Source organism: Carassius gibelio, chromosome B1 (genome assembly GCF_023724105.1).
Source record: "Carassius gibelio isolate Cgi1373 ecotype wild population from Czech Republic chromosome B1, carGib1.2-hapl.c, whole genome shotgun sequence".
Taxonomy (NCBI): Eukaryota; Metazoa; Chordata; class Actinopteri; order Cypriniformes; family Cyprinidae; genus Carassius; species Carassius gibelio.
This window is the reverse complement of record NC_068396.1, coordinates 19722646-19744212: the sequence shown is the minus strand read 5'-3', so window position 1 is coordinate 19744212 and position 21567 is coordinate 19722646. Positions and strand designations below refer to the sequence as shown.

General features: G+C 33.6%; 1 protein-coding gene across 1 annotated transcript; it reads left to right on the top strand.

Annotated features, from left to right (window-relative positions):
* The first annotated feature begins 1294 nt into the window (after positions 1-1294).
* Positions 1295-20849, top strand: LOC127949680 (uncharacterized). The gene is made up of 8 exons (XM_052547138.1): positions 1295-1321; positions 5751-5782; positions 5967-6088; positions 6422-6454; positions 17641-17730; positions 17854-17925; positions 19639-19832; positions 20463-20849. The coding sequence occupies exons 2-8, from the start codon at positions 5776-5778 to the stop codon at positions 20608-20610; spliced, it is 666 nt and encodes a 221-aa protein (XP_052403098.1). The 5' UTR covers positions 1295-1321; positions 5751-5775; the 3' UTR covers positions 20611-20849.
* The last annotated feature ends 718 nt before the right edge of the window (positions 20850-21567 follow it).

Below are 21567 nucleotides of genomic sequence, written 5' to 3'. Positions count from 1 at the left end.
CCTTAAATGGCCTCCTTGCTCCGAGTCTGACACACACAAAATAGCCTGAATTTGTATTTAAGCAAACAGTGCCATCTCTTGTTTGCTAATGTCGTTCAGCGGTGCAAGAGTAACTTGTATCATTTTACAATATACTGTATACTTTCGGTAAATGTCATAAAATATAAAGTATCTTAAGTTTTAAAACAGCTACAGTTTAAATAAAATTGACACTTTGCATTCCTTTTGTGTTGTATTCACCCACCATCTCAAAAACACCTTCTAATTCTTCTAAATGTAAAGTCTAACTTTATTCCAATATATATATATATATATATATATATATATATATATATATATATATATATATGTGTGTGTGTGTGTGTGTGTGTGTGTGTGTGTGTGTGTGTGTGTGTGTGTGTGTGTGTGTGTGTTTGGTGGCGTATATGCTAGTAAAAATATAAATAAATACGGAAAATGTTATTATCATAATTATTATTATTATTATTATTATTATTATTATTATTTTATTTGATCCTTTCGCAGAAATATTCTTTATTTTAATTTTATATTGTTAAACAGAATGTAATAAGCCACCAAACAAATCTGAATCGGTGTAGCTGCAGGTGGGGTGAATTTGGAGGCACGTCCTGATTTTGCCAAGTCCTCGTTGTCCTGAGACCAATATTTTTTTATGATGACCCTGGGACAACAACTGCCTCAGCCAATCAAAGTTTATGACGTCATCACTATGTGCCAGTGCAGAGTCCGCCAAAATAACAGTAACGCCCCTCTTACAAATTCAAAGAAAAGAAAAACTGTCCTGTATCTGCAAGCACCGTGATACCAGAGAAGATAGCAAGTAAAAAGGTAAGACCACAACTTTTTAATTTCTCGTATAAATTTATATTAGTATATTAATGATAGTACAATTCATATTTCTTTTTAGATTATTTTTACCACCGAAGTTTTAACGTTAGTTTGCATTGGAAAGTTAGCCTAAATAAAACAGTCTGATAAATGTTGTTTTTACATTTATTTCATTTTTTTTATTTTGTCCCAAACTATAAAAAGGCTGCGATTAAATACTGGCCGTATTGCGATCTTATTTTCTGCCGGTTTAGCGCTCGGACTGCCGCCACCACAAATTTTCTTAATATTTCTCTCGTTAACATGTAAAGTTACTTCACTGTGCCATTGTCCATTTCCGTTTCGTTGCGTCCAGTAGCATTCAAAGACAAACGTCCGAAATGCGGAACAAAACAGCGCTAGTTTGCTCGCCGCACAGACCATTCAGCTCGGTCCACCATCAGACAGTACTGCAATTCGCTGCGAGATCCAGGTAGAAGCGATTTATTACTGATCTATTACTGTAATAATCCGTGATCACTGATTTATTCTGTTACATATGAATATGATGACCTCAAGTCATTACTGATTTATTCTGTTACATATGAATATGATGACCTCAAGTCATCACTGATTTATTGTTACATATGAATATGATGACCTCAAGTCATCACTGATTTATTCTGTCACATATGAATATGATGACCTCAAGTCAGCACTGATTTATTCTGTCACATATGAATATGATGACCTCAAGTCATCACTGATTTATTGTTACATATGAATATGATGACCTCAAGTCATTACTGATTTATTCTGTTACATATGAATATGATGACCTCAAGTCATCACTGATTTATTGTTACATATGAATATGATGACCTCAAGTCATCACTGATTTATTCTGTCACATATGAATATGATGACCTCAAGTCATCACTGATTTATTCTGTCACATATGAATATGATGACCTCAAGTCATTACTGATTTATTCTGTCACATATGAATATGATGACCTCAAGTCATTACTGATTTATTCTGTCACATATGAATATGATGACCTCAAGTCATCACTGATTTATTCTGTCACATATGAATATGATGACCTCAAGTCATCACTGATTTATTGTTACATATGAATATGATGACCTCAAGTCATCACTGATTTATTCTGTTACATATGAATATGATGACCTCAAGTCAGCACTGATTTATTCTGTCACATATGAATATGATGACCTCAAGTCATCACTGATTTATTCTGTCACATATGAATATGATGACCTCAAGTCATCACTGATTTATTGTTACATATGAATATGATGACCTTAAGTCATCACTGATTTATTCTGTCACATATGAATATGATGACCTCAAGTCATCACTGATTTATTGTTACATATGAATATGATGACCTTAAGTCATCACTGATTTATTCTGTCACATATGAATATGATGACCTCAAGTCATCACTGATTTATTCTGTCACATATGAATATGATGACCTCAAGTCATCACTGATTTATTCTGTCACATATGAATATGATGACCTCAAGTCATCACTCATTTATTGTTACATATGAATATGATGACCTCAAGTCATCACTGATTTATTGTTACATATGAATATGATGACCTCAAGTCATTACTGATTTATTGTTACATATGAATATGATGACCTCAAGTCATCACTGATTTATTCTGTCACATATGAATATGATGACCTCAAGTCATCACTGATTTATTGTTACATATGAATATGATGACCTTAAGTCATCACTGATTTATTCTGTCACATATGAATATGATGACCTCAAGTCATCACTGATTTATTCTGTCACATATGAATATGATGACCTCAAGTCATTACTGATTTATTGTTACATATGAATATGATGACCTCAAGTCATCACTGATTTATTCTGTCACATATGAATATGATGACCTCAAGTCATCACTGATTTATTCTGTCACATATGAATATGATGACCTCAAGTCATCACTGATTTATTCTGTTACATATGAATATGATGACCTCAAGTCATTACTGATTTATTGTTACATATGAATATGATGACCTCAAGTCATCACTGATTTATTCTGTCACATATGAATATGATGACCTCAAGTCATCACTGATTTATTCTGTTACATATGAATATGATGACCTCAAGTCATCACTGATTTATTCTGTCACATATGAATATGATGACCTCAAGTCATCACTGATTTATTCTGTCACATATGAATATGATGACCTCAAGTCATCACTGATTTATTGTTACATATGAATATGATGACCTCAAGTCATCACTGATTTATTGTTACATATGAATATGATGACCTCAAGTCATTACTGATTTATTCTGTCACATATGAATATGATGACCTCAAGTCATTACTGATTTATTCTGTTACATATGAATATGATGACCTCAAGTCATTACTGATTTATTGTTACATATGAATATGATGACCTTAAGTCATCACTGATTTATTCTGTCACATATGAATATGATGACCTCAAGTCATCACTGATTTATTCTGTCACATATGAATATGATGACCTCAAGTCATCACTGATTTATTCTGTCACATATGAATATGATGACCTCAAGTCATCACTGATTTATTCTGTCACATATGAATATGATGACCTTAAGTCATCACTGATTTATTCTGTCACATATGAATATGATGACCTCAAGTCATCACTGATTTATTCTGTCACATATGAATATGATGACCTCAAGTCATCACTGATTTATTCTGTCACATATGAATATGATGACCTCAAGTCATTACTGATTTATTCTGTTACATATGAATATGATGACCTCAAGTCATTACTGATTTATTGTTACATATGAATATGATGACCTCAAGTCATCACTGATTTATTCTGTCACATATGAATATGATGACCTCAAGTCATCACTGATTTATTCTGTCACATATGAATATGATGACCTCAAGTCATCACTGATTTATTCTGTCACATATGAATATGAATATCTCAAGTCATCACTGATTTATTCTGTCACATATGAATATGATGACCTCAAGTCATCACTGATTTATTCTGTCACATATGAATATGATGACCTCAAGTCATTACTGATTTATTCTGTCACATATGAATATGATGACCTCAAGTCATCACTGATTTATTCTGTCACATATGAATATGATGACCTCAAGTCATTACTGATTTATTCTGTTACATATGAATATGATGACCTCAAGTCATCACTGATTTATTCTGTCACATATGAATATGATGACCTCAAGTCATCACTGATTTATTGTTACATATGAATATGATGACCTCAAGTCATCACTGATTTATTCTGTCACATATGAATATGATGACCTCAAGTCATCACTCATTTATTCTGTCACATATGAATATGATGACCTCAAGTCATCACTGATTTATTGTTACATATGAATATGATGACCTCAAGTCATCACTGATTTATTCTGTCACATATGAATATGATGACCTCAAGTCATCACTCATTTATTCTGTCACATATGAATATGATGACCTCAAGTCATCACTGATTTATTGTTACATATGAATATGATGACCTCAAGTCATCACTGATTTATTCTGTCACATATGAATATGATGACCTCAAGTCATCACTCATTTATTCTGTTACATATGAATATGATGACCTCAAGTCATTACTGATTTATTGTTACATATGAATATGATGACCTCAAGTCATTACTGATTTATTGTTACATATGAATATGATGACCTCAAGTCATCACTGATTTATTCTGTCACATATGAATATGATGACCTCAAGTCATCACTGATTTATTGTTACATATGAATATGATGACCTCAAGTCATCACTGATTTATTGTCACATATGAATATGATGACCTCAAGTCATCACTGATTTATTCTGTCACATATGAATATGATGACCTCAAGTCATCACTGATTTATTGTTACATATGAATATGATGACCTCAAGTCATCACTGATTTATTGTCACATATGAATATGATGACCTCAAGTCATCACTGATTTATTCTGTCACATATGAATATGATGACCTCAAGTCATTACTGATTTATTCTGTCACATATGAATATGATGACCTCAAGTCATTACTGATTTATTCTGTTACATATGAATATGATGACCTCAAGTCATCACTGATTTATTGTTACATATGAATATGATGACCTCAAGTCATCACTGATTTATTGTCACATATAAATATGATGACCTCAAGTCATCACTGATTTATTGTTACATATGAATATGATGACCTCAAGTCATCACTGATTTATTGTCACATATGAATATGATGACCTCAAGTCATCACTGATTTATTCTGTCACATATGAATATGATGACCTCAAGTCATCACTGATTTATTCTGTCACATATGAATATGATGACCTCAAGTCATTACTGATTTATTCTGTCACATATGAATATGATGACCTCAAGTCATTACTGATTTATTCTGTTACATATGAATATGATGACCTCAAGTCATCACTGATTTTTTGTTACATATGAATATGATGACCTCAAGTCATTACTGATTTATTTTAGACTGCTTCGGGGGTACCGCGGCGGAGTAACCCAGTACCTTTGTGATTCTTCATAGACATAAACAGAGAGAAGTAGTTCCGGCTACAATGTTCTTCCGCACGACGCAAGCAGTTCTGTTTATTAACCGCTAGAGCGTCAAAAGTTCCCTACTGCAGCTTTAAATGTATTTAAACTTTCAGTTCACTGTAACATCTTGGAATCCAAAATTCCAGATGGATCTAAGATATTACAGTTTGCTCAAAAAAACTTTTCCTCATGATTATATACTGACCTATACAATATAATGAGATAAGATCTATCATTAAAAACTGTCTGTTACTTCTGTATTTAAAGGGCACCAAGTGACCAAGAGCACACAATGGAAGGTATGATTTCACTTAAGGGGGATTGCTTCTCCATAACCTACATGATAAGCAACTTATTTTACAGCATGTTGTTATAAAAATACCTTTACAATGTATTCAGATCTGCATTTCCCATATTTATTGTTAATGAAAATTAGTGTGGTTGCAAAATGTGTCATTTATTAATTATTATTCATCTGCGTAGATAAGGCATTAAGGTGTCTCCAAAACAAGAGCCCAATATTCACATTAGGAAGTGTGGGGCCATATGACATTCAAGTGAACAGTTTGAACACTTTAATGAGGGATGAGCAAGTTTCTGACGAGGTAAATTATTATCCGTTATAAATTCTTACACTTATTTTCTGTCACGTATTTCCTACCACCAAAACAAGCCACCATGGCCTACTTCTAGAATTTAGCCTTCAAACATGTTTTCTGTTCTACTCGTCCACTGGAGTTCTGTATATTTTTAACTAAATATTTTTTTACAAAATGTATTTGCTTGCTGGGTTAGGTTTTTTTTCTACATAGTTAAAGAGTATGAAAAAGGACTAGTGATATAAATGATTCACAACATTTCTGTGGGACAAAAAAATAGAGCAGTTATTTTTTTTACTTATTTATTTTAAATCTCACATTTGTCCTTGAAATATTCAGGTCATGAATTCCATATGTGATATCCTTAGCAAGGTAAGTGAAATTTTATCAGCAATATCTTGAAGAGTACACCTAAATAATGATAATATTAATAATAAAATAGAAATTAATGATACACATACGAATATAATTTTAAAACTGTACAGTTAAGCTTGATTTGTAACGTTAATATATTCAACTCTGTTGAAATGGAAAACAATATTTGGTTTTGCCTTAAAACAGGATCGCCCAGGTGTTGTACATATCAATTGTCAGGCCCTCACGAAAATACTGGATGGATCTAAAAGGGCAAAGAGCCACTATTTTCTCAAGGTATATCACTGTTATTTATTTATTTATTCTTTTTTAGGTATTATATTAATGAATAGCTTCTAGGCTAATCAAAGCATCCTGATTCTGTAGATGATTGTCACATGCACTTCTCTAAATCAACAGAACAACATTTTGGAAAGGGCAACAGAGGTGTTTGGAGTGTATCTCGAGAATGGCAATCATTGGAGCTTTTTTGTGAGTCAAACCTTTTTGAGGATAAAACATTTTCGCATGTGGATTCTATTTTATTCTTGCCTAAAAAAAAAGACATATAGCCCCCATATAGGATCACTTATTTTAATAGATATGTCTACCTCTGCTAGCATAGAGCATAGACATAATGTGCAACATAGTTCAGGTATATTCAGTGTTTCCCACAGCCTTACACTCTATTCGTGGCGGCACTCCGCAAATTCATTTTCTGCCAACAGGACACGCTTTAATAGCAGGAGAGGTAGAAGTTTCACCGGTAACGGCTCCAGTAACAGCAGCTCTGAGCTCACAAATGCTGCGGGAAACCCTGAAATTTCTAAACTTTCAACAAAAAAAAAAAAAAAACTAATATATATTATTACATGTTCAAATTATGAATAAAATGTTTCATATTATTATAAGCTACACCAAACATTAATCCTTTTGTTCCCCTTAAATGTTCCTGGTAATAAAAATTACTAGGTCAGTTTAGCCCCCCTTGGCTTCAAACTCTTAAGGCAGGGTCTTCAATTGGTCTGGGAGGGTCACTTACCTGCTGAGTTTACCAACACACCTGATTAAAATTTTCTTGTATGCCTAGTGAGACCTTAATTAGCAGGTTCTTGTGTATTTAATTGTCCAAACATGCAGTCCTGAAATGCTCAAAGTTCCATGCTCCAACATACAATTAAACTCACAAGAACCAGGTGCATTATTTCATGTTATCTATATCAAATGTCTATATCATATCTATTCAAATGAGAGATCCTATATGGGGGCTATAAAATGTTTGTCATTCTTTGGTTTGCCACTGAATTTCAGAGGGCTGGTGGCTTCATTACCTCCTTCCAGTGCCCTGTAATACAACAAGAAAGAATGCGCCTGGTTCTTGTGAGTTTTATTGTATGTTAGAGCTAAACTTTGCAGGAAAGCGGTTCCTTTGGAGACCTCTGCTCTTAGGTCTTAGGATCATATAAACTGGTGCAATTTCCTGCTGGTGTGAGTTGTTGGAGCATGGCACTTTGAGCATGTCAGGACTACATGTTTTGCCATAAGGCAGAGTGAATGGTATTGCATTAATTGTCTTATGGTTATTATAACTTCATATATTTCTGTTTTAGCATTGCAATGTTGACAGAAGGTGCATCACCTACTTTAACTCACTTGGAGAGACAGAGTGGCAATGCCAAGCAATTGCTCAGCACTGGTCGTAAGTATTCATTGTTTTGTTTAAAAGTCTACTTTAAGTGCCAATTTATCTAAAATGGCAGTACCTGCTAGTACTATAATTAATTTTCCAGCTGACCCGGTTTCTAATCAAATGCCTCACATCCACAACTCGCATAGTATCCAGTATACAGTCCCACTGTTGCACAATTAGTTCCCGTGACTAGCACAAGTACTCCTCACTGTATCTTAAGTTTGTTATTAGGACACACAAAAAAGAGTAGATTATGACAAAATGTTTATTTTGAAATTAATTGTTGGAATTGTATGCTAGTGGCAATTGTGATTTTGTTGATTACAGTGCATTTGCAGCCTCAAGGGGAGTAAAAGGAGAGTGGGACCTCAAAACCACAAAACATAATTTGCAAACCGATTCAGTGTCATGTGGTATCCACACACTTGCAGTAAGTTATCAAGCGTAGATCATTGCATGCATGTTTTTTAAACAAATTAAATTTAAACTTATTATCATACATAATCTTCCTTTGTACATGGTTTTATTAAAGTGCCAATAATTGTCAGATTCTGTAGTGACAGATAGGTTTCTCTCTATCTTATTTTTATTCTTTAAAAATGTTTGTCTTCCTTTAAGTTTGCCACTGAATTTCTGAAGGCTGGTGGCTTTATAACCTCCTTCCAGTGCCCTGTAATACAACAGGAAAGAATGCGCCTGTCCTCACTTTTGTTTGAATCTTTAGGTATGTGCCTTATTGATGGAAATGTTTTAAATGGGTATTATTATACATTTAAAAGTTCTGAGATTTGGCCCCTTGCCATATTTATTGCTCATTTAAAACTGTTGTTGAAGGATACTGGGTAATCAGATCCTCCATGGTCAGTCAAATAAGTAAAGTAACAGGCCACTGTTGAATAAGTAAATGTATATTTATTCATTCAAAATAAATAAATAAAAATCTATAAACCAAAGTGCATATGCAAGCAAGAAAAAAAAAAATAAAATAATAATAAACACTTTTTTTTGTATATGTTTACAGATCGAACCAAAAAATTTGGAATTTGTGCCAAAAATATTTCAGGAAGAAAGAAAGTAAGTGCATTTATGTATGTATATGTATACATAAGTTATTTATTTTTTGTATATTTTTGCTGTCGTTTTAGGGCCACAAATCTACTTATAACTTTGCTACATTTGTTTGCAATTTATACCTTCATTACCTCGATTAACTGAATTGAACTTATCAAAGCTGTACACTGTAATACCCGACAAGTTAACTTAACTCAAATCGTTTGAGTAAACTGATTTCCTTGACTGTAATACCCGACAAGTAAACTTAACTCAAACGGTTTGAGGAAACTGATTGCCTTAAACCATTTAAGTTGAAAAAACTAACAGTAATGAGTACTCTGAACTTAATTCAGTTGAGTTCACTGAAAGAAGATATATATTGCAATTAAGTGATTAAGCGATTAGCTAAGTGCTGATTGAGAATTAGTGATGAACAGCTGCTGTTAACAAACAGAATCACTGAAGAAAAGAGAAACACAAGAACTACTACAACTGACTTCAGACACAGACTTAGATGAAATCAACTGAAATAAAATACATGAAATCTCTCAAGATCTGATTAAACAACCCCACAAACAGCATCAGCAGCTCCACTTATTAATAACCAGACTGACTTTATTTCTGTCAGACGTCTACAGAAGATCTTATTGAGAATGAACTAAGGTTTAGATGTTGATTTATTGTTTCATTTGAAGTAACCATGTTAGAGATCAGTGTTTGCTTTAGTTGTGCTCTTGACCCTTGACTTCGGTCTTAGTCTTTTCTCTGGCTGTTATAACCGTGTGTTTCTAAAACATGTTTGTTGTAACTCAAAAGCCCAGAAGAAATGCCATCAGGTGTTAACCTGTACCTAGGTGTAGGTTGTTATACTTCATATAGGTGATGATAATTATTCATTATTATTCACAAATATTGATCTGTACAGAGTCTAATCTCTGAGGAAACAAATGTGTAATTAGTAGAAGTGGATCTAATACAAGTGACACTAAGAGTCTGTGATAATCAGTTAATATAAAAATGGCTTCATAAACATTTTGTACACATACATTTGTATTCCATCCCAGTAGTTGGTCAGACACAGACATCAATAATCAGAATATGAACCTCAACAATGGTGACAAAAAAACATGCTGCAATGCATGCTGGGTACTATTGTAGTACAAAACTAATCCATGGCTCCCAGCATGCTCTGCAGCATTTTTTTTTTTTTTTTTATGGTCACCATTGTTGAGGTTCATATTCTGATTATTGATGTCTGTGTGTGACTGCTTTACACCGTAGAAGACCACAATGTTTGGAAAGTCTTTGTATTAACTGATTATTACAGAAGCACTGGCTCTTAGAATCACTTTTACTATAACCAATCAAATTACACAACACCAATTTCATCAGAGATTAGACTCCAAGCAGTTCAATAATTGATGATTATCATCACCGATATAAAGTATAACAACCTACATCTAGGTACAGGTTAACACCTGATGGCATTTCTTCTGGGCTTTTGAGTTACAACAAATGTGTTTTAGAAACACACGGTTATAACAACCAGAGAAAAGACTAAGACAGAATTCAAGGGTCAAGAGCCCAACTAAAGCAAACACTGATCTCTAACATGGTTACTTCAAATGAAACAATAAATCAACATCTAAACCTTAGTTCATTCTCAATAAGATCTTCTGTAGACGTCTGACAGAAATAAAGTCAGTCTGGTTATTAATAAGTGGAGCTGCTGATGCTGTTTGTGGGGTTGTTTAATCAGATCTTGAGAGATTTCATGTATTTTATTTCAGTTGATTTCATCTAAGACTGTGTCTGAAGTCAGTTGTAGTAGTTCTTGTGTTTCTCTTTTCTTCAGTGATTCTGTTTGTTAACAGCAGCTGTTCATCACTAATTCTCAATCAGCACTTAGTTAATCACTTAATTATTTGAATGCAAAGTTTTAAAACTTACAGGGTTTAAATCAAGGCAATCTGTTTACTCAAACGGTTTGAGTAAAGTTTACTTGTCAGGTTTTACAGTGTAGTTTTGCACAGTTATGTGGGATAACTTTAAATAGTCTCTCTTATGGCACTAGGACACATATATCTCAAACTTTACGAAAATCAGGCAAATACATTTTTAAGTTAAGGTTCCGTATTTCTGCTGATGTAAGTTGAATAAAAAAATCATAATATGCTTCTGGTAGCTGTGCTGTAAATAAGTACAGTCAGGTCCATAAATATTGGGACATCGACACAATTCTAATCTTTTTGGCTCTATACACCACCACAGTGGATTTGAAATGAAACAAACAAGATGTGCTTTAACTGCAGACTTTCAGCTTTAATTTTAGGGTATTTACGTATTTAAGAGATTTTTAAGGGAAAGAAGTGGAATGTTATGCAATGGCCAAGACAATCACCTGACCTAAATCCGATTGAGCATGCACTTCACTTGCTGAAGACAAAACTGAAGGGTAAATGCCCCAAGAACAAGCAGGAACTGAAGACAGTTGCAGTAGAGGCCTGGCAGAGCATCACCAGGGATGAAACCCAGCGTACGCTGATGTCTAATTGATCTCCAGACTTCAGGCTGTAATTGACTGCAAAGGATTTGCAACCAAGTATTAAAAAATGAAAGTTTGATTTATGATTGTTAATCTGTCCCATTACTTTTGGTCCCTTAAAAAGTGGGATGTACATATACAAACTGTTGTAATTCCTACACTGTTCACCTGATTTGGATGTAAATACCCTCAAATTAAAGCTGAAAGTCTGCAGTTAAATCACATCTTGTTTGTTTCATTTCAAATCCATTGTGGTGGTGTATAGAGCCAAAAAGATTAGAATTGTGTCTATGTCCCAATATTTATGGACCTGACTGTATATTACACATAACCCTTTCACAAGCTCGCCTTCCGAAAATTGGACCCTTGACATATTTCTTGCTCATTTAATACTATTACTTTCCATTATTTATGAATTAAATGTGTATTTACTGTATGCATATGGATTCACACTGTATGAAAGTTTAAAGTCAGATGATCAGTGGGTTGAGTTAAGTGTATTGACTGGGTAATTTGGGTCAATGTATAGAATATAATTTTTTTAAGCATTTACTGTATTAAAACCTTATCAACAGATTGTTAAAATAATCTATTTTAGCAGCCTTATATATATATATATGAGACTTGTATACATGAGGTTCACATCCCTATTGTATATGTGATTTCACTGTATTTTGTTTTAACAGATGGCATGTACCTGTGGGGCAGTGCTGCATGTACTGTGTGCAGCCACACCCATGTGCTACATATGTCAAGGTAAAACTGTATTTGAATTGTCTCATCACGCATGCACATACGGTACATTAAGCAATCTCCTTTGTCCTGAATATGATGACCTCAAGTCATTACTGATTTATTCTGTCACATATGAATATGATGACCTCAAGTCATCACTGATTTATTCTGTCACATATGAATATGATGACCTCAAGTCATTACTGATTTATTGTTACATATGAATATGATGACCTCAAGTCATCACTGATTTATTCTGTTACATATGAATATGATGACCTCAAGTCATCACTGATTTATTCTGTCACATATGAATATGATGACCTCAAGTCATCTCTGATTTATTCTGTCACATATGAATATGATGACCTCAAGTCATCACTGATTTATTGTTACATATGAATATGATGACCTCAAGTCATTACTGATTTATTGTTACATATGAATATGAATATCTCAAGTCATCACTCATTTATTGTTACATATGAATATGATGACCTCAAGTCATTACTGATTTATTCTGTCACATATGAATATGATGACCTCAAGTCATCACTGATTTATTCTGTCACATATGAATATGATGACCTCAAGTCATTACTGATTTATTGTTACATATGAATATGAATATCTCAAGTCATCACTCATTTATTGTTACATATGAATATGATGACCTCAAGTCATTACTGATTTATTCTGTCACATATGAATATGATGACCTCAAGTCATTACTGATTTATTCTGTCACATATGAATATGATGACCTCAAGTCATCACTGATTTATTCTGTCACATATGAATATGATGACCTCAAGTCATTACTGATTTATTCTGTCACATATGAATATGATGACCTCAAGTCATCACTGATTTATTCTGTCACATATGAATATGATGACCTCAAGTCATCACTGATTTATTCTGTCACATATGAATATGATGACCTCAAGTCATCACTGATTTATTGTTACATATGAATATGATGACCTCAAGTCATCACTGATTTATTCTGTCACATATGAATATGATGACCTCAAGTCATCACTGATTTATTCTGTCACATATGAATATGATGACCTCAAGTCATCACTGATTTATTCTGTCACATATGAATATGATGACCTCAAGTCATCACTGATTTATTCTGTCACATATGAATATGATGACCTCAAGTCATCACTGATTTATTCTGTCACATATGAATATGATGACCTCAAGTCATCACTGATTTATTCTGTCACATATGAATATGATGACCTCAAGTCATCACTGATTTATTCTGTCACATATGAATATGATGACCTCAAGTCATCACTGATTTATTCTGTCACATATGAATATGATGACCTCAAGTCATCACTGATTTATTCTGTCACATATGAATATGATGACCTCAAGTCATCACTGATTTATTCTGTCACATATGAATATGATGACCTCAAGTCATCACTGATTTATTCTGTCACATATGAATATGATGACCTCAAGTCATCACTGATTTATTCTGTCACATATGAATATGATGACCTCAAGTCATCACTGATTTATTCTGTCACATATGAATATGATGACCTCAAGTCATCACTGATTTATTCTGTCACATATGAATATGATGACCTCAAGTCATCACTGATTTATTCTGTCACATATGAATATGATGACCTCAAGTCATCACTGATTTATTCTGTCACATATGAATATGATGACCTCAAGTCATCACTGATTTATTCTGTCACATATGAATATGATGACCTCAAGTCATCACTGATTTATTCTGTCACATATGAATATGATGACCTCAAGTCATCACTGATTTATTCTGTCACATATGAATATGATGACCTCAAGTCATCACTGATTTATTCTGTCACATATGAATATGATGACCTCAAGTCATCACTGATTTATTCTGTCACATATGAATATGATGACCTCAAGTCATCACTGATTTATTCTGTTACATATGAATATGATGACCTCAAGTCATCACTGATTTATTCTGTTACATATGAATATGATGACCTCAAGTCATCACTGATTTATTCTGTCACATATGAATATGATGACCTCAAGTCATCACTGATTTATTCTGTCACATATGAATATGATGACCTCAAGTCATCACTGATTTATTCTGTCACATATGAATATGATGACCTCAAGTCATCACTGATTTATTCTGTCACATATGAATATGATGACCTCAAGTCATCACTGATTTATTCTGTCACATATGAATATGATGACCTCAAGTCATCACTGATTTATTCTGTCACATATGAATATGATGACCTCAAGTCATCACTGATTTATTCTGTCACATATGAATATGATGACCTCAAGTCATTACTGATTTATTGTCACATATGAATATGATGACCTCAAGTCATCACTGATTTATTGTTACATATGAATATGATGACCTCAAGTCATCACTGATTTATTCTGTTACATATGAATATGATGACCTCAAGTCATCACTGATTTATTCTGTTACATATGAATATGATGACCTCAAGTCATCACTGATTTATTGTTACATATGAATATGAATATCTCAAGTCATCACTCATTTATTGTTACATATGAATATGATGACCTCAAGTCATTACTGATTTATTCTGTCACATATGAATATGATGACCTCAAGTCATCACTGATTTATTGTTACATATGAATATGATGACCTCAAGTCATCACTGATTTATTCTGTTACATATGAATATGATGACCTCAAGTCATTACTGATTTATTCTGTTACATATGAATATGATGACCTCAAGTCATCACTGATTTATTGTTACATATGAATATGATGACCTCAAGTCATCACTGATTTATTCTGTCACATATGAATATGATGACCTCAAGTCATCACTGATTTATTCTGTCACATATGAATATGATGACCTCAAGTCATTACTGATTTATTCTGTTACATATGAATATGATGACCTCAAGTCATTACTGATTTATTCTGTCACATATGAATATGATGACCTCAAGTCATTACTGATTTATTCTGTTACATATGAATATGATGACCTCAAGTCATCACTGATTTATTCTGTTACATATGAATATGATGACCTCAAGTCATCACTGATTTATTGTTACATATGAATATGAATATCTCAAGTCATCACTCATTTATTGTTACATATGAATATGATGACCTCAAGTCATTACTGATTTATTCTGTCACATATGAATATGATGACCTCAAGTCATCACTGATTTATTGTTACATATGAATATGATGACCTCAAGTCATCACTGATTTATTGTTACATATGAATATGATGACCTCAAGTCATTACTGATTTATTCTGTCACATATGAATATGATGACCTCAAGTCATCACTGATTTATTCTGTTACATATGAATATGATGACCTCAAGTCATTACTGATTTATTCTGTTACATATGAATATGATGACCTCAAGTCATCACTGATTTATTGTTACATATGAATATGATGACCTCAAGTCATCACTGATTTATTCTGTCACATATGAATATGATGACCTCAAGTCATTACTGATTTATTCTGTTACATATGAATATGATGACCTCAAGTCATTACTGATTTATTCTGTCACATATGAATATGATGACCTCAAGTCATCACTGATTTATTCTGTCACATATGAATATGATGACCTCAAGTCATCACTGATTTATTCTGTCACATATGAATATGATGACCTCAAGTCATCACTGATTTATTGTCACATATGAATATGATGACCTCAAGTCATTACTGATTTATTGTTACATATGAATATGAATATCTCAAGTCATCACTCATTTATTGTTACATATGAATATGATGACCTCAAGTCATTACTGATTTATTCTGTCACATATGAATATGATGACCTCAAGTCATCACTGATTTATTCTGTTACATATGAATATGATGACCTCAAGTCATTACTGATTTATTTTAGACTGCTTCGGGGGTACCGCGGCGGAGTAACCCAGTACCTTTGTGATTCTTCATAGACATAAACAGAGCGAAGTAGCTCCAGCTACAATGTTCTTCCGCACGACGCAAGCAGTTCTGTTTATTAACCGCTAGAGCGTCAAAAGTTCCCTACTGCAGCTTTAAATGTATTTAAACTTTCAGTTCACTGTAACATCTTGGAATCCAAAATTCCAGATGGATCTAAGATATTACAGTTTGCTCAAAAAAACTTTTCCTCATGATTATATACTGACCTATACAATATAATGAGATAAGATCTATCATTAAAAACTGTCTGTTACTTCTGTATTTAAAGGGCACCAAGTGACCAAGAGCACACAATGGAAGGTATGATTTCACTTAAGGGGGATTGCTTCTCCATAACGTACATGATAAGCAACTTATTTTACAGCATGTTGTTATAAAAATACCTTTACAATGTATTCAGATCTGCATTTCCCATATTTATTGTTAATGAAAATTAGTGTGGTTGCAAAATGTGTCATTTATTAATTATTATTCATCTGCGTAGATAAGGCATTAAGGTGTCTCCAAAACAAGAGCCCAATATTCACATTAGGAAGTGTGGGGCCATATGACATTCAAGTGAACAGTTTGAACACTTTAATGAGGGATGAGCAAGTTTCTGACGAGGTAAATTATTATCCGTTATAAATTCTTACACTTATTTTCTGTCACGTATTTCCTACCACCAAAACAAGCCACCATGGCCTACTTCTAGAATTTAGCCTTCAAACATGTTTTCTGTTCTACTCGTCCACTGGAGTTCTGTATATTTTTAACTAAATATTTTTTTACAAAATGTATTTGCTTGCCGGGTTAGGTTTTTTTTCTACATAGTTAAAGAGTATGAAAAAGGACTAGTGATATAAATGATTCACAACATTTCTGTGGGACAAAAAAATAGAGCAGTTATTTTTTTTACTTATTTATTTTAAATCTCACATTTGTCCTTGAAATATTCAGGTCATGAATTCCATATGTGATATCCTTAGCAAGGTAAGTGAAATTTTATCAGCAATATCTTGAAGAGTACACCTAAATAATGATAATATTAATAATAAAATAGAAATTAATGATACACATACGAATATAATTTTAAAACTGTACAGTTAAGCTTGATTTGTAACGTTAATATATTCAACTCTGTTGAAATGGAAAACAATATTTGGTTTTGCCTTAAAACAGGATCGCCCAGGTGTTGTACATATCAATTGTCAGGCCCTCACGAAAATACTGGATGGATCTAAAAGGGCAAAGAGCCACTATTTTCTCAAGGTATATCACTGTTATTTATTTATTTATTCTTTTTTAGGTATTATATTAATGAATAGCTTCTAGGCTAATCAAAGCATCCTGATTCTGTAGATGATTGTCACATGCACTTCTCTAAATCAACAGAACAACATTTTGGAAAGGGCAACAGAGGTGTTTGGAGTGTATCTCGAGAATGGCAATCATTGGAGCTTTTTTGTGAGTCAAACCTTTTTGAGGATAAAACATTTTCGCATGTGGATTCTATTTTATTCTTGCCTAAAAAAAAAGACATATAGCCCCCATATAGGATCACTTATTTTAATAGATATGTCTACCTCTGCTAGCATAGAGCATAGACATAATGTGCAACATAGTTCAGGTATATTCAGTGTTTCCCACAGCCTTACACTCTATTCGTCCTGTTATCAATGCACATACAATGAGGGTATACATGGTTCCCTAACAAGTGGCAAATGTGGTTTGATTGTCTGTTTAATGAGTAAATCTAAGAAGTAATGTCATAACAGAAGTGAACTCTACTGCATGGCTCTTTTATCTCAACAAATGAAAATGTAACGCAAAAATGCAATTAGTATTTTTTATTCACATTCACATGCTCACTCACTCATTCCAGTAACATTAAACACCAAAAAGGTTTTGCACTCATCTTGTTTTCTTTATGACTGTAGTGATGTTTTTATGCACTAGTCATAAGCACATTTGTTGTAGGTGATGTCACAAAATTTTGTGTATAACTTTCTATACAGAAGACAGCAACCCATTGGCCCAAATCTCTTTGCCTGCATCAGATACTGCAGCACACTCAGGTAATTATATATTATATTCATGACTTTTTTGTTATTGACTGGTTGGATCTCTTGCACCAGTTGCTATGAAGTCTCATTTAGATTATCTCTCACATTTATGTATTCTGTTTAACACAGCTGACCCAGACGTGTTAGTTGAGACCTCTGGATCTGATGAAGGCTCTGCACTACAACAGGGTAACTTTTCTAATTCTTGCATTTGACTGACCTAACTGAACTTTGGCTAAACCTCATTTGCACTATTACAGTCACTTCACCTGGGATAGCCATTTTCCAAATTAGTTTTCAATTCATATTCGATGAGTCAGTGTAAACACTATGCACATTTGCAGGCCAAAACAAGGCCCTAGTTCTCATATATGGTCTGTTTGTTGTTATTTTCTCTAGTGGTCAACCGATATATCAGTCGATATTTGTCATTTTTCATATCAGAAATCATGTCAGAAAAGGAGTGTCTGAGTTTAGTTTGTTTGTGTTAGACACAAGTATTGTTTGTTTAGAAACAGGTGTTGTTAGCTAGTAATCACACATATTCTGACATATTTTTGAACAGAAGAGAAAGTTATATCCATGTTGGAGGCCATAGGTAAACCTGTGGCCTGTTGCAGCGAGGAAGAGATGGAGGAAACCAAGGAGGAAGAGAGGCATAAGCACAATGGAGAAAGACATAGGGAACACGAGGAAGTGCAGGAAAAAGAAAAGAAAGTGTATAAAGTTTTAGGAAGGCTAACAGCACAAGGAAAGACCTACCAGGTAGATGAAGATGAGCTGAAGAGAAGAGTCAAAGGAGAAAACATGTCCACAAACATGTTCAGAGCGTTAATAAGGGTTTGTATTGCCTACATTTACGTATAAAAGCACAAAAGTAGTTATAAGATGTAGTGGCCAAATAAAATAGTTTAAGGGCTGCAAGTTAATAAGAAGCATAAATATCACTGTTTTTTAAACGCAAGGTGCATCATCTTGGATTATTAGTGGTCACAAATCATACACAGTTTGCCACATTGCCTCTTATGGCTATTTATAGAATACATGAGTGATATTTAGAAAGCTCTCTGCTCACATGCTTTGCATCTGTGACACTGTACTTGTTTATGCATAGGTTGGCAAAAAAGATGTTCCACCCAATGTGCTGCAGCAGCCTAAAAAGGCAAAGACAAAGGTGATGATATTCAGCACTTTAACAGAGGGAGAGGCGGAAGACCTTGCCAAGGGGTTTGGAATGGCACTGACCAAACATGTGCCAAAAGACCAACTACTTTCTGGGATACCTGAAGAGGACATCCCAGCAACACTGTAAGTATGTCTGTGTAAGCTCTCTTTCTTCCTCTGTTTGGTATCATGTCTTATAATATATTGGTGGCTGCACCTTTATTTATTGGCTATGAGGAAAACATCCAGGAGTGAGTTAAGATGTGACACTGTATATCAGTATTTATTTTCCCAAAGAAATAAGAATTATTTATTGTATTCAGCCTGACATCCTTTTTGAAAAATAATGATTTTTAAACTTATGTCTGCTTTGCTGAACATTTAAATACATTTTAAGGATTGGGCATCTTGAATGTTGTTTTAATGTACGACCAATGGCAAAAGTTCCTTGGTTTTAAGGGCCATATTTACTAAGGGTTTAGCGCAAACCCTCTTTTGGCATTAAAATCTTACTGAATTTAAGTTTTTATTAGCACACAGTGAAAAAATAGCACTTTTTGTAGATGTTTTAGTTGTTTGTTAAAATTAACTGGCCTAATGTGCATTTTAATCTTACATTACCATTGTACAAACCTTTTTAGCCTGTCAACTAGTCCCTGTATCAAGAAGTCAGTTAATCAACTAGAGCAAAAAAATTAATGTCTTTTGTGATTTATAACAAAAAACTGATGATAGCAGCTCAAGTAACATGTACATTTAAATATTGTTTTGCAGGAGGACCATTGAACAAATGAAGCTTAATGTGCAAAACCTTGGCCCTGAATCAGAGCTGGATTTGGCCACTCACCGCTTTGGACCTAAAGCAGCTGATTTTTTATTTTCCTTTTTAGAGGACTGTATGAAAAAAACTCAGCACCCATAAGGGGCACACATATACTAATGTGGAAGTCACATCATACAAATCAGTTCAGATTTGTAAATAAAAACAGGAAAGTTCAGATTACTTGATCATAATTTGATTTTTATTTCATTCTAGACAAATACAAAATACAAAGTTTTATTTTTGTGGTCAGTTTTATAGTAAATATATATTGGATTACTGAAGGTAACAGAGATGTATTAGATAACAAATACAAAGTTTGATAAAAATGGCAAAAATATGCACTTGAATAAAACATTTCTTTTAAACTTTATTTGAATTACTTTTTTGGCCCACTGTTTGCTCTGCGTTTTCTTCTTGACTTAACAGGAAAACTTGATGTGACAGATGTCCTTGTTTTTGAGTTTGTTTCTCTGTCTGTCTTTCTTTTTCTTGTTGCAAACAGTGGATGTATTTTACGTGACATGTCCGCATCACAAAGTCTCCCAAATCCATTAATGTTCATACTTTCTTCTTTTGTTTGCACTTCTAGTTCATTCACTTTATGGGCAATATCCTCTGGAATTCTCTCCCATGTCTGTAGAATCTTCAGTACGCTTTCCAGTTTCCTGATAGTTGTACGACGCATATCTTCATATGCACTTTCATTCTCAATTTCATTTTGTATCGGCTCTACTGAATTGTTCATAGAACTTCTTGATTTTGTCTCAATCACCTCATTCAAAAGTCCCTTCGCAAGCAGTAGACAAGCACATTTTTTATGGTATGAGAAAGTACAGCAGTCACATATACTTGTCACAATACACGGTTTTGATGCTGCTCTTCCAAATAAGCTTTCAACCTCTATTGTTTTTTGAGGCTTTGCAGTAATGCTATACTTATTTGTTTGAATCAAGTTATTGGCATGGGCCTGCAGTTGTGTGTCCATGTCTGGAAAATTCTCAGGACCACAGCAAGTGAGAAGACTTAATAAAAAGAGATGCTTACACGTATGTGCCC